This window comes from Anomalospiza imberbis, chromosome 27 (assembly GCF_031753505.1).
Source record: "Anomalospiza imberbis isolate Cuckoo-Finch-1a 21T00152 chromosome 27, ASM3175350v1, whole genome shotgun sequence".
Classification (NCBI taxonomy): domain Eukaryota; kingdom Metazoa; phylum Chordata; class Aves; order Passeriformes; family Viduidae; genus Anomalospiza; species Anomalospiza imberbis.
Window position 1 is genome coordinate 2,145,208 of NC_089707.1, and position 13,447 is coordinate 2,158,654.

The following is a 13,447-nucleotide window of genomic DNA, read 5'->3' on the forward strand; positions in this document are numbered from 1 at the left end:
TTTAGCAACATTCCCTGGGCCAGCTCAGGGGTCCCATCACTCTGTGGGAGTCGCTCTTCTCCCATCTCCAGGAATTCCCAGGCACCTTGTGCTGTTCCAGAGGATCTTGCTGTGCTCCAGACTTACCTTGCTGTGCTCAGTGCTGCTGTCATGGGGACACAGCTGTCACTGGAGCCACCTGAACAAGGACAAGGAGCTGCCCAGGCCACCAGGGCACCTCTTGGCCAAGGACACTGCAGCTCCCAGCAGATGCTGGGCAGTGGTTCCAGTCTCCTTCCCTCTGGTGACCTGGCTGCCAAGGGCAAATCCTGCCTGGAAATTGTCCCCAGGGAAGCTGTGGGGACTGTTCCAGAGCTCGGGTGGCCCAGCCAGCTCGTGCAGCAGTGGCAGTCAGGACATGGGTACCAATGCAGGGTCACCCCTCTCTGCCTCCTTCAGCCTCCCTCCCCTGTTCCTCTTCCATGGCACTTTTAAGGGCAGGAATCCCCACGTGTAGGCCTGGCCCAAGTGAGGAGAGCCAGCAGGGATTCGTCCCTGAGGCCTTTTTGGGCTACCTAAAAACAGAGGCGGTGTGGGAAATGGATTAGTAGAAATAAATAGCAGTTCTATTTATATATAAATATATTTTTAAATTATTTCTAGAATATATAGAATATGATATATAAATATATTTATTCTATAAATATAGACTATAAATATTATATAATTATATTACATATTTATAGAATGCAAATATAAATTTATATCTTTATAGAATATATAATTTCTATATATTTTTTTAATATATGGAATAAAAAGCAGTTCTATTTATTGAAGGGCCTTCAGGTACATTTGGGCAGATGAAGCCCCCCAGGGGCTACACCCAAAAATGGACCACAGGTCACAGGTTTGCACACTTTTACAAGTTTGGCCCATTTGCATATTGGGGGTTAATCTCTCATTTACAGCTCCAGGTAATGAAGTCATTGACCCCAAATTTGTTCCTCCCAACTCACTTTTGTTTCCATCTCTGGCCTGAGGCGGTGAGGTGTCCTTGATTCCCGGGCCTGGAGAGGAATTGTTGTGTCTGCCCAAAATGGGGAAGCAGCAGCTCACACTGTGTGTGGAGTTTGGAGTTCTACACTGAAGAGCTGCAGGATTACAAATAGATGAAAAATATAAAAGCTAAAACCCTAAGATGAGGTTAAGCAAAGCTTTACATGTCTTTAATTTTTTTAAATAGCTCAGTCACAGACCCTAATCCTCTGATTTTTAGGCACTTTTCAAATAGCACAGTGGGCAAAATTGAAAGAAAATCCTCCAGCTTTAATCAGAAACCCTGAGACAGGACGAATTGAAGGACCATTTTCACTACTACCCTGGAGCAAGGCATCATCCCACATGGAGCAGGGGGACCACAGGACCCCAGTGCCAGCTCCCTGCCTGCACCCCAAGGGCAGCCCCTGCTCTCAGGAGTGGCTGCTGAGCTCCCCCTGCTCAGCAGCTGCTTCTCCAGGGGCTTGCCCAGGCATCCTGCTCCAGAAAATGCCTCCAAGCTGCTGAATTCCCCTCTCGTGTCTCCTCCCTCTCCCAGCTTTGCTCTCTCTTCCCCTCAGCTGCCCTCGGGGGCTCCAGGCACAGCTGGGCCCCCTCCCCTCCCCTCCCTCTGCCCCTTTGATGTTCTGCATCGAGTTTCCAGCTTTGCACATTCCCATTCCTCCCATCCAAGGTGCTCCCCAGCTCTGGCACAGGCATCAGGAGGTGGGTGGTGCCTCCAGGGAGGAATTGCCAGGCTCCTGCTGGGTCTCCTGGGACGCTCAGTAAAGGCAGCAAACGCCACAAGCCACACCAGGGTTTGAGAAAATCCAGAGGCAGGAGCCAGGGAACGCTCTGCTGGAGCCACATCCTGCTCCCAGGTGCTGTTCCTGGGGTCATGCTTTGGCAAAGGTTGTTGGAAAAGACAGGAAAGACAGAAATTTCAGCTGTAACTTGAAAATCCTTCTTCATTCTCATGCTGCTGTCATCACCTTTGCTGGGAAGGATTCACCTCAGACAGAAAGGAATGGTTTCCCTGGCCCAGTAACTTGGTTGTTCTGCTCTGGCAGCTGAAAAAACCTTGGAAATGTAACTCAGGAGCTGCTGCCTCAGTTTCCCTGTTGGTAAAGTGGGCAGAAGGGTTTTACAGCTTGTGAAGTGCCAGGAGTGACCCGGATAAGAACAAATCACTCTGTTTCCTTGCCTGTCACATCCAGCCCATGTTGCCAGGCTGTGCAGGAGGGACAGTGTCCCCACAGGGCTCCGTGTCCAGCTCAAGGGCCTGGCTCCCTCCTCCAGGGGCATCCTCCTGGTTTTCCACATCCTTTCTCATGGGAATAAATCACACGGACTCCATTTTCCTCATGGTGGAAAAAAGCCCATTCTTTATTCACACAACTCCTTTTTATACAGTTTTACAGACCTCATGTGCGACTCCAATTAGTCAGTAGCTTTCTTGCCAATTACTTTTATTGATTAGTAATAAGTTGTTATTTTGTATTGATTGGTCACTCAAACCCGCTGTATACATGGAGGGAAAGTTGTTTGTGAGAGATAGTTTTCATTTTTCTATCTAAAAACAGTTTATAAGGTGCTGGTTGTTTTTTACCCAGGAACAGATTGTTATGTTAACGAAATGCTCACACCAGGATTGCTTTCACATGGGAACTTGCAAAGTGCTGGCTTTGCACTGATTCCAGGAGAGCAGGCTTGGTTTTATGAAGCTTTTATAATTTTTCTACCTTACTGCAACACTTTTAAAGACATTTGAAGCCATGCTCCTTCCCCAGGGGGTGTCAAGGCCTGTTCCCTCAACTGCCTGGCCGAGGGCTTCAACTTCTACACGGAGCGGGCGGCGGCCGTGGTGGACGGGACCCCGTGCAGGCAGGACTCCAACGACATCTGTGTCAACGGGGAGTGCAAGGTGGGACAGGGACAGACACCCGGGATGGGGGGACAAGGAGAGACCCATGGGCAGAGGGGACAGGGACAGACACCCGGGATGGGGGGACAAAGACAGACCCCCAGGATGGGGGGACAAGGACAGACACCCGGGATGGGGGGACAAGGACAGACCCCCAGGATGGGGGGACAAGGACAGACACCCGGGATGGGGGGACAAGGACAGACCCCCAGGATGGGGGGACAAGGACAGACACCCGGGATGGGGGGACAAGGACAGACCCCCAGGATGGGGGGACAAGGACAGACACCCGGGATGGGGGGACAAGGACAGACCCCCAGGATGGGGGGACAAGGACAGACACCCAGGATGGGGGGACAGGGACAGACACCCAGGATGGGGGGACAAGGACAGACACCCGGGATGGGGGGACAAGGACAGACCCCCAGGATGGGGGGACAAGGACAGACACCCAGGATGGGGGGACAGGGACAGACACCCAGGATGGGGGGACAAGGACAGACACCTGGGATGGGGGGACAAGGACAGACACCCAGGATGGGAGAACAAGGGCAGATCCCTCAGCAGGGGGGACAGGGACAGATCTGTGGGCAGGGGGGACAAGGACAGACCCCCGGGGCAGGGGGACAAGAAGAGACCCTCAGGCAGGCAAACACTGCCCTCAAACTGCTCACACAGATGTGGGATGGGTGGAGGGTTAAGAGAGCTGGGGGTGCTCCCCTGGAGAGGAGAAGGCTCCAGGGAGAGCTCAGAGCCCCTTGCAGGGCCTGAAGGGGCTCCAGGAGAGCTGGAGAGGGACTGGGGACAAGGCCTGGAGGGACAGGACACAGGGAATGGCTCCCCACTGCCAGAGGGCAGGGCTGGATGGGATATTGGGAATTAGGAATTGTTCCCTGGGAGGGTGGGCAGGCCCTGGCACAGGGTGCCCAGAGCAGCTGGGGCTGCCCCTGGATCCCTGGCAGTGCCCAAGGCCAGGCTGGACAGGGCTTGGAGCAGCCTGGGACAGTGGGAGGTGTCCCTGCCATGGCAGGGGTGGCACTGGATGGGCTTTAAGGTCCCTCCAACCCAAACCATTCTGTGATTCCGTGATTTTTCTGCCTGGACACCCAGTGGGAGTGGGAACATTCCCATCCATCCTGCATTCCCTGCCTCACAGATGGATCTCTGCACTCCCAGCCTGTGCAGCCCCAGCCCCTTTGATGTTTCCCTTGCAATGGGATCTGGGGGGACCTGTAAAAGTTAATTCCAAGGAAGCGCTGTGCGAGTGGCCAACATCCCCCAGCAGACAGACAGACAGACCAACCGACTGTGTGTCTGTCTGTCTCCCTTCCTGTATCTCTGGGATCTGTTTGTCTCCATGGGGCTGTGGAACGAAGGGGGATTGCACCCGCGGGAGTCACAGCTGTGCTGGTGACCCTTGTGCCACCCCACGGGTGGTGGCAGAGGGACAGTGGCCACAAGGCCACATCAGCTGCAGGGACAGGGCTTCCCTTGGGCTCCAGCCAACCTCTGCTTTATCCCTGCACCCTCGCAGCCTTGGAGAGACCCTCCCAGGAGAGGGCTGGCAGTGCTGAGGTGTCCGGGGCACTGCGGGGACAGCAGGGGAGGGAAGGGTCCCTCCAGGCCGGCTCATTGCTGCTGCTCCTCCCCGCAGCACGTGGGCTGCGACCGGGTTCTGGGCTCCGACTCCAAGGAGGACAAGTGCCGGGTGTGTGGGGGAGATGGCAGCTCCTGCGAGACCATCGAGGGCGTCTTCAACCAGTCCTTGCCCGAGGGAGGTAGGGAACAAACGGCCTGCTCACCTTCAAGTCCCTCCTCGACCTCACCTGCCCCTGGGGACAGGCAGGGACAAATCCCAGAGCTAAATCCCAAGGGGTAGGACCAGGCTAGGAGGCAACAAATCCCTCCTGACCACTAGCCAAGCCATGCCCCAGCCTCCAGCGGTGCCCAAATCTCTGACACAGAGCTCCAAGCCCCTTCCCTGCTCCGCAGGGTTGATCCCAGCTCCACAGCACGTTCCCAGTACAGCCAGTCCCACCACAAGAGCCCACAGTGCAAACCCACTCCATTTTGGTGCACAAAATGCTTTTTCCATCATTTCCCCGTGGTTAAGGAGTTGGCTCACACTCCCATCCAGCCCAGGGCAGCTCTGGCTCTGGGCCTGGAGGCTGAAGATGCTGCTCACCTGCTTGTCCCACAGGTTACGAGGAGGTGATCCAGATCCCCAAGGGTTCCGTCCACATCGACATCCGGGAGCTGAACCTCTCCATCAACTACCTGGGTGAGCTGGGGCTGGGGTGCTGAAACCCAGCCAGGCCCTGCCATTTCCCTGGGATTTACAGGGTCTGGGCAAGGCCTGGCAAGGAGAACTTCCCACTGCAGCTGGGAATGGGGATTTGGGGCAGGGGAAGTGTGGGCTGTGTGTCCCCCAGTGTCCCTGTCCTCTGTTAGCATCACAACCCTGAGCAAACCCCACGTCCCTCGTTCCTGGCACTGCCTGTGGCTCCCTGGCATCCCCTCTCTGCCATCCTGGGGATTAAAAACGTTCATTTTCCTCGGGCTTGGTTTTCCAGCCTTGCTCAGTCCTGCTTTCACAAGGAGGATTTTTCTTTCCCCTGTCCTCTGAGCAATGCAGGGCAGGGCAGGGTGCTCTCCCTGGATGCTGCCGGGTGCCAGCAGGATTCTCCTGGCAGCATCCCTCCCCTGCGATCGGAGGTGCATCCATCCCTCCCTGCCCGGTGTGTGGGGACTCCTGTCTGGATTTCTGCGTTCTCAGGAGACCGCTGCCAGCAGGCTCTGCCACTCTGGGATCCCTCCGGGCATCCCAGATGGAGGGAGCATCCTCCAGCCTCCCCAGCGCGCAGGATCCTCGGTGTCCCGAGCGCGATGGGGCCGGCAGGGCAGCGGTGCCCGGAGCCGCTCCCGGAGTGCCGGTGGAGCGGAGGGACGGCAGGAGCGAGCGCTCCGATCCCCCTCTAGCGACTCTCCCGGGCAAGCACAGCCCGGCTCCTGCCCCAGCCGCCTCCAGCAGCCCCAGTAGCTCCAGCAGCCCCGACCCAGCGTGCACGGCTGCCTTTGAGCCTGGCTTGGTGGCCACAGCTAGTCCCCAGCCCAGGGAGGTGCTGGGCAGGCTGAGACCGCACCGTGGCTACATCGGTCCCACCCTGCTGGTGACTCTGTGGCCCCGAGCCACCTGTGCCCTCCCTGGTGCCATCTCCCCTCTGTCCTAGCAATGCTCTGAGCCCGGCAGGCGAGCAGCACCTGGCTGAAGTTGGCCCAGGTGCCTCGAGCCTCTGTGCTGAGCTCCCTCCCGTGTCGTGGCAGCGCTGCGAGGGGACAGTGGTGAATATTTCATCAACGGGAAGCTCTCCATCGATCCCCCCCGGCGCTTCGACATCGCCGGCACCACCTTCCACTACAGGAGGTCTCCTGAGGAGCCCGAGTCACTGGAGGCTTTGGGACCCACCAACATCACCCTCTTTGTCATGGTTGGTAACTTCATACCCCTCCCGGTGTGGTCCTAGTTGGGCTAGAAGGACCTTGCCGTGGCTACCTGGGGACTGGAGCTGATCAGCCCCTGGTGTAGAGGGACACAGAGAGCAGAGGTAAATTGGGCTAAATTCACACAATAAATCACAGAATTAATTAGCTTGGAAAAGCCCTTTGAGACCATCCAGTCCAAGCTGTGACCTGACACCGCCTTGTCAGGCAGACCACGGCACCGAGAGCCACATCCAGCCTTGAAAGGGTCACCCCAGGTGGGACAGGAGCCCACAGTCCCTGCCTTAGTGCTTTATCCACTGGGCACTCTCAGATCTCCCTCCCTAATTCTCAGGTCTCCTGCCCTAATCTGTCAGGTTTTGGGATGACTCCACCCTTAAGTGCCTGGGAGCTCATTCCCTGATCAAGCACCACTGGTGGCTGCCCTGCCAGTACTGGGAGGGGCTGGAAGGGGACAGGGGAAGATTCCAGCTGCCCTGGCTGTTAGAGGGGCTGTGGGATGCCACCTGGGTGGTCACCGTGGTGGCACTGGTGTCCTGGGGGTGCCTTTCCTGCAGGTGCTGGTGCGGACGGAGCCGCAGGGGATCCGCTACAAGTTCAACGCTCCCGTGGGCAGGGATGGCTCCAGCCTCTACTCCTGGCACTACACCCCATGGACCAAGTGCTCCGTGCTGTGTGCAGGGGGTGAGCTCTCATGCTGGGCTGGTTTGGGGGCACATGTGGGACACCCCCTGTGCTGTGTCTGGGTCTCTGCTTGGCTCTGAGGAGCTCTGGGGTCTCTACACGGCCCCACCCTGCGCTCAGCCAGGTGAGAGTTGTGCCAGGGCAAAGAGCCTGGGAGCCATCTTCAGCTGGGCCACAGGTATGGGTGGAACGACCTTAAAGATCAAATTTTCCCACCCTTGCCATGGCAGGGACACCTTCCACTGTCCCAGGCTGCTCCAAACCCCATCCAGCCTGGCCTTGGGCACTGCCAGGGATCCAGGGGCAGCCCCAGCTGCTCTGGGCACCCTGTGCCAGGGCCTGGCCACCCTCCCAGGGAACAATTCCTGCCCAATATCCCATCCAGCCCTGCCCTCTGGCAGTGGGGAGCCATTCCCTGTGTCCTGTCCCTCCATCCCTTTTTAAACCCATTTACTCATGCAATCATAGAATGGCTTTAGGTTGGGAGGGACCTTCAATCTTATCCTGCCATGGCAGGGACACCTTCCACTATCCCAAGGTGCTCCCAGCCCTGTCCAGCCTGGCCTTGGGCCCTTCAGGGATGGAGCAGGGACAGGTTGGCTGATCACAGCAGCCCCTGTGGTCTCAGCTCTGCAGTCTGTGAACTGAAACACCCCTGGTGCTTCCCTGAATCCTGGCACTGGTTCCCATGGGGATTGGCACACAGGTTGGGCCATGTCTCAGGACTCTGGAGAGGCTGGCTGGGAGGGGCTGAGCTGGTATTCAGAGGAGAATGGCTCAATAATGATCCCTGTTTAAAGCTCAGGGCTTGTGTTCTATGCCAGACCTCAATCAAGTGCTGTCCCTCCTTGTTCCTATTATTCCCCAAGTGCTGCCCAGAAAGTCACGACACCAAGGTTAGAACAGGTTCCCAAGGCCTTGGTTAGAAGGCCAAGGTTAGAACAGGTCCATTTGAGCATGAGATCCCTGGAATGCTGCGATCCTCCATCCTCTGGTGTGTCCTGCCCTGGCTGGTGAGCTCTAGAATCCCAGAATCATCGAGGTTGGAAAACCCTCCAGGGCCACTGAGTCCAACTGTGCCTGCTCCCCACTTTGTCACCCAGAGTGCCACATCCAGGCTTTGAAACCAACATTCCACACCATCCATTTTTTCTGGAGATGTCAGAGAAGCCCTTGGTTATGAATGGAGGAGTAAGTTCAGGCTCGATGTGCAGGGACAAGAGGTTGCTTTGTCACATCAGCCCATGGGAGCAGAGCTGTGGGGCTGGCACCCACAGCCTGCTTCTGCTCCAGCCTCAGTGATGCCTCGTGCAGGCTGACCTAGAACAGACACTGGGCAGAGCTAAAGAATAAAGTAGGGATTTATTAAAAGGCCTCAATGGATCCACCTTGGGCAGCACAACCCAAAATGGCTACCAAAATGGACAACTGCTCATGGGGGCTCTCACTTTGATCAGTTCTGCTCCATTTGCATATTGGAGTTAATTGTCCAATTCCAGTTTTAGCCCATGAAGTCCCATCCTTGTTTTTCTCTCTCCAGCCCACGTTATTTGTGCTCTTGGGCCTGAGATTTGGATCATTTGTCCTTGGTCCCCAGCTGGAGAAGGAATTGTTTTGTCTCCCTGCTCTGTGCAGAGAGCTCACCATCCCCTGATATGAAGCCCAGACCCACACACCAAAGCAGCACAGAATCTGAAAAATAGAAAAGCTCAAACCTGAGGCATCACAGCCTCCTCCTCCCTTTCCCCCTTCCCTCTTTTCCCTGGGCAGGCAGCCAGATCCAGTCTGTGGTGTGCAGGAAACTCTCTGATGGCTCAACTGTCCCCAGCCATTTCTGCAGCGCTGACACCAAAGTCCCCGAGCGACAGAGGAGCTGCAACACCGAGCCCTGTCCCCCGGCGTGAGTACCAGTGTGGGAAACGAATTTGTAGAGAATTTTTAAAGTTTAAAAGAAAGTTTGTGTCGTTTGTATTTGTATGTAAACTTTGAGATAAGAAATGTTGATTTAGGAGATCAACATTTCTTTGCAGAAATAGAACTGTGAAAGATAAACCCACAAAGAGTAATTTTAGATAATAATAGCTTTAGATAATTTTAGATAATAATATTAGTATAATATTATATATCATAATATTATATTGTTAATAATATTAAATAAATTTTCAATTAGAATAGCTTCAAAGCATTTACAACATAGTGTAGCAAAAAAACTGATAAGCCAAGAAACACTTATAACATATTATAATTAAGAAATAGTTAACTTCTAATTATAGTAGTGTAAATTATAACATCTGTATTGCCTCAACCTTCACATGAGACTAAAAGTAGAAAAAATTATTTTTAATTAAATTTTTTTTGACTTAGAGATGGGGTAACTGAGAGGCATTTTAAAAATCTAAATTCAAAAATTTAATTTAAAATTAAAACATTTAAAATTACTTTTTATTTCATTTTAAATAAAAGTCTAAGTCAAAAAAAGACTTAATCCAACATACCTGGAGCCCGGGCAGGGAGCATAGGGGGAAAAACCAGGGTGGCAGAGAGTGAAATTCCCCCCCGGCTGCCATTCCCAAGTCACAGCCCCCACTGGTGACACTGCAGCTCTGCTGGGGAATGGTGTGGGGGAATTTCTCCTCTGTGTCCCAGATACTCGGTGAGTCCCTCAGGAATTGTGCCCTGGCTGCTCTCCTGAAGGGGAAGGGCAGATGTGCAGTGCCTCAGCCAGAGCTGCCTGTGAGGCTGTGGCTGGAGAAGGTCCAGGGCTGTGTGCAGGGCTGTGGGACCAGCCCAGCCCAGCCCAGCGTGCCCCTCCCAGCTCTGCTGTTGCCCCATCTCCAGCTGGGCCATTGGGAACTGGTCCGAGTGCAGCCGGAGCTGCAACGAGGGCGTCCGGACCCGCAGCGTCTTCTGCAAGAGGAAGATCTCTGCCAGCGAGGAGAAAACCCTGGATGATGCCTCCTGCACGCAGCCACGGCCAAAGATGCTGGAGCCCTGCAACAACCAAACGTGTCCTCCCGAGTGGGTGGCCCTGGACTGGTCGGAGGCGAGTGCCAAAGGAGGGACACGGAGCTGGGAAGGGTCTGAGGAGCGGCTGAGGGCACTTGGCTCGTTCAGCTGCAGCACAGGAGACTGAGGGGAGGCTCCTCGGGGGCTGCAGCTCCTCCCGAGGGGAGGCAGAGGGGCAGGGGCTGAGCTCTGCTCTGGGACAGGGACAGGAGCCCAGGAAGGGCTGGAGCTGGGCCAGGGCTTGGCATGGAGCTCAGGGAAAGGTTCTTCCCGCCGAGGGTGCTGGCACTGCCCAGGCTCCCCAGGGAATGGTCCCGGCCCCAAGGCTGCCAGAGCTGCAGGAGCGTTTGGACAGCGCTGCCAGGGATGCTCAGGGTGGGGGTGTTGGGGTGCCTGGGCAGGGAACAGGGCTGCACTGATGATCCCTGTGGGATCCAACTCAGGAAATTCTGGTTCTGTGATTGAGACCATCCCTCCCCTCTCTGAGGGCGCTGCTCCCGAGGAGCACATTGCCAATCCCCAGTGACAGCCATGGAGTGCTCGGTGTGGGAATGTGGTAGCTCAGGAGCCAGGAAAGGTGGGAGCAGCACAGAGGGGGAGCCAGAGCTGCCTCTGTCCCCTCCTTGACCGTGTCCCCTGTCCCTGCAGTGCACCCCGAGCTGCGGGCCCGGCTTCCGCCACCGCATCGTCCTGTGCAAGAGCGGCGACCACAGCGTGACCCTGCCCACCTCCCAGTGCCACGAGGCCACCAAGCCCCCCACCAGCATGAGGTGCAACCTGCGGCGCTGCCCCCCGCCCCGCTGGGTCACCAGCGAGTGGGGAGAGGTAGGGACAGCCCTCCCCACGGGGGAATTGCAGGAGGAGCCTCCCCAGCCCTTCAAATCCTGCGGTGCAGGAGACTTTTATGGGCCAGCAGAAGCCTGGGAGGCCACCACAACTATCCAGGGACCCGTGGCAGTGTTCTTTGCCCCCTTTTTGGCTCGTTTGTGATGGTGACCCAAGGGCAGAACTGACCCTGGGGATGTCCCAGGCCTAGCAGGACCCCACAGAATTCATGGAAGGGTCCCCGTGGTGGCTGGGGGTCAGCAGGGCAGTGGCTGCAGAGGTGGACTGGCCCTCCTGCCAAGCAGGGCCACTGCTGATGCCCCCCAGAGCCCAGTGGGGTGACTCTGGCAGTCCTCCCTGCCCTGAACACCCCTCGAGCTGCAGGGTGACGTGGGGGTGCAGGAGGCCTGGGAAAGACCAGCGATTTAGGGCTGGATGTGGGATCCTCGCCGAGCCCTGGAGAATCAAACCAAGCTTTTTTGGGATGCAGGGCCACAGCACTTGCTCCCGCCGGGGAGGGAAGGGACAACCCCCTCCAGCACGCTTAGCACCCCTAACCCCCACCTGTGCCCGCTCCTGTCACGTTCCCAAAGCCGTGGTGGCCTCGGCAGCTCCCTGTGTGCTGTCCCCACAGTGCTCTGCCCAGTGTGGCCTCGGGCAGCAGAGGAGATCCGTGCAGTGCCTGGCTCACACCGGGCAGCCGTCCATGGACTGCGTGGAGGCCCTGCAGCCCCCGGGGATGCAGCAGTGCGAGACCAAGTGCGAGTCGGGGCCCACGGACAACCCCGAAGGTGAGGGGGCTCTGCAGAGGGGACACGTGTCCCACTGGGGACAGGGACATGGGAGCCAGCACAGCACCAGCTGGGCTCAAGGGTGGGGAGACCCCATCCCTGGAAGTGTCCAGGTGGGACAGTGGAGTTTGGAGCAGCCTGGGATAGTGGGAGGTGTCCCTGCCCATGGCAGGGGTGGGAAAATTTGATCTTTAAGGTCGTTCCACCCATACCTGTGGCCCAGCTGAAGATGGCTCCCAGGCTCTTTGCCCTGGCACAACTCTCACCTGGCTGAGCGCAGGGTGGGGCCGTGTAGAGACCCCAGAGCTCCTCAGAGCCAAGCAGAGACCCAGACACAGCACAGGGGGTGTCCCACTTGTGCCCCCAAACCAGCCCAGCATGAGAGCTCACCCCCTGCACACAGCACGGAGCACTTGGTCCATGGGGTGTAGTGCCCGGAGTGCAAGAGGGGTCTCTGCAGAGGGGACACGTGTCCCACTAGGGACAGGGACATGGCTGCTAGAGTTGGGCTCTAGGGTGGGAGACCCCATCCCTGGAAGTGTCTAAGGCTGGGTTGGACATTGGGGTATGGAGCAACCTGGGGTAGTGGGAGGTGCCCATATCAGGGTGGCATTGGATGGGCTTTAAGGTCCCTTCCAACCCAAGTCATTCTGTTGAAAATGTGGCCGTTCTATGGCCCTGGTCCCCTCTGGTCCCAGGCCAACCTGGTGTGCCATGACCCTGAGAAATGAAGGAACTCCACCTTGAGAAATGCAGGAACTTCACCTGGCAAAGACAGGTTTCCATTTGTGAGGTCCTCAGCAGCTTCTTCACCACGGCTGCATCTCCCAGCTCCCTGGCAAACCCCCAGGATCTCCTCAGCCCGGCTGTGACCCTGCTCCTCCCTCTGTGTCCCCTGCAGAGTGCAAGGATGTGAACAAGGTGGCCTACTGCCCGCTGGTCCTCAAGTTCAAGTTCTGCAGCCGGACCTACTTCCGACAGATGTGCTGTAAAACCTGCCAGGGCCACTAGGACACAGCGGGACACAGCGGGACCCCCGTGGCAAAACTGGAAGGCCAGAGCTTCACTGGAGGGCTGCCGAGCCCTGCCCTCCCTGGGAACCTCCCCTGGCTCCCACACGGACTCCGGTCACGCTTCCACGGGCGTCACCCAAACCCGTCCCCCACAGCCCCCCTCGGCCCCCGAGCTTCACAGAGGCACGTTCCCAGTTAAACCACTGCAGCCCCAGTTGGATGAGCGCTGGGAGAGGAGGGAGCTGGGCAGAGCAGGGACTTTACTTGAAATTCTGATGTTATTTATTAGTAGCGGAGCCAGGTCCCGCTGGGGGAAGCGGCACCGCTCGCCCCGCTCCTGCCTCATCCTACTCCGTGTCCCCAGGGCACCATCATGGGCCTTGGGCACTCCTGGGGCTGCTGCCCTTCCCTCGGGGCTGCTGGCCTTCCCTCGGGACCCCAGGGGAGCCAGGGAGGAGGGTTCAGGTGCCTCGGGTGACCAGCGTGGCTTGTGGCTCCTGGGTGATGGATGGAGAGGAGCCGCTGGGGGAGTGGGGCTGGAGCGGGGATTTTGTCTCCTTGGTTTGCACCCTGTCACCTTGGGAATAGGATCAGGTCACCCCGTGAGCAGGGGGTGACATCTGGGAGAGGGGGTTCTCCAAACTCCCGTAGCCACCAGCTTGGATTGGGCCGTTCCCCTGTTTGCCCTT

At 57.0% G+C, this 13,447-nt stretch overlaps 1 protein-coding gene across 1 annotated transcript in view; it reads left to right on the forward strand.

Moving 5' to 3' along the window:
• Positions 1 to 13,167, forward strand: part of ADAMTS10 (ADAM metallopeptidase with thrombospondin type 1 motif 10) — a 68,589-nt gene extending 55,422 nt beyond the window's left edge. The window contains exons 16-25 of the mRNA XM_068173670.1: positions 2,805 to 2,938; positions 4,593 to 4,716; positions 5,139 to 5,219; positions 6,263 to 6,426; positions 6,997 to 7,123; positions 8,894 to 9,023; positions 9,962 to 10,166; positions 10,778 to 10,954; positions 11,589 to 11,745; positions 12,647 to 13,167. Coding sequence (XP_068029771.1) covers positions 2,805 to 2,938; positions 4,593 to 4,716; positions 5,139 to 5,219; positions 6,263 to 6,426; positions 6,997 to 7,123; positions 8,894 to 9,023; positions 9,962 to 10,166; positions 10,778 to 10,954; positions 11,589 to 11,745; positions 12,647 to 12,756 — 1,409 coding nt within the window. The 3' untranslated portion in view covers positions 12,757 to 13,167. The remainder of the gene's footprint in view (positions 1 to 2,804; positions 2,939 to 4,592; positions 4,717 to 5,138; positions 5,220 to 6,262; positions 6,427 to 6,996; positions 7,124 to 8,893; positions 9,024 to 9,961; positions 10,167 to 10,777; positions 10,955 to 11,588; positions 11,746 to 12,646) is intronic.
• The last annotated feature ends 280 nt before the right edge of the window (positions 13,168 to 13,447 follow it).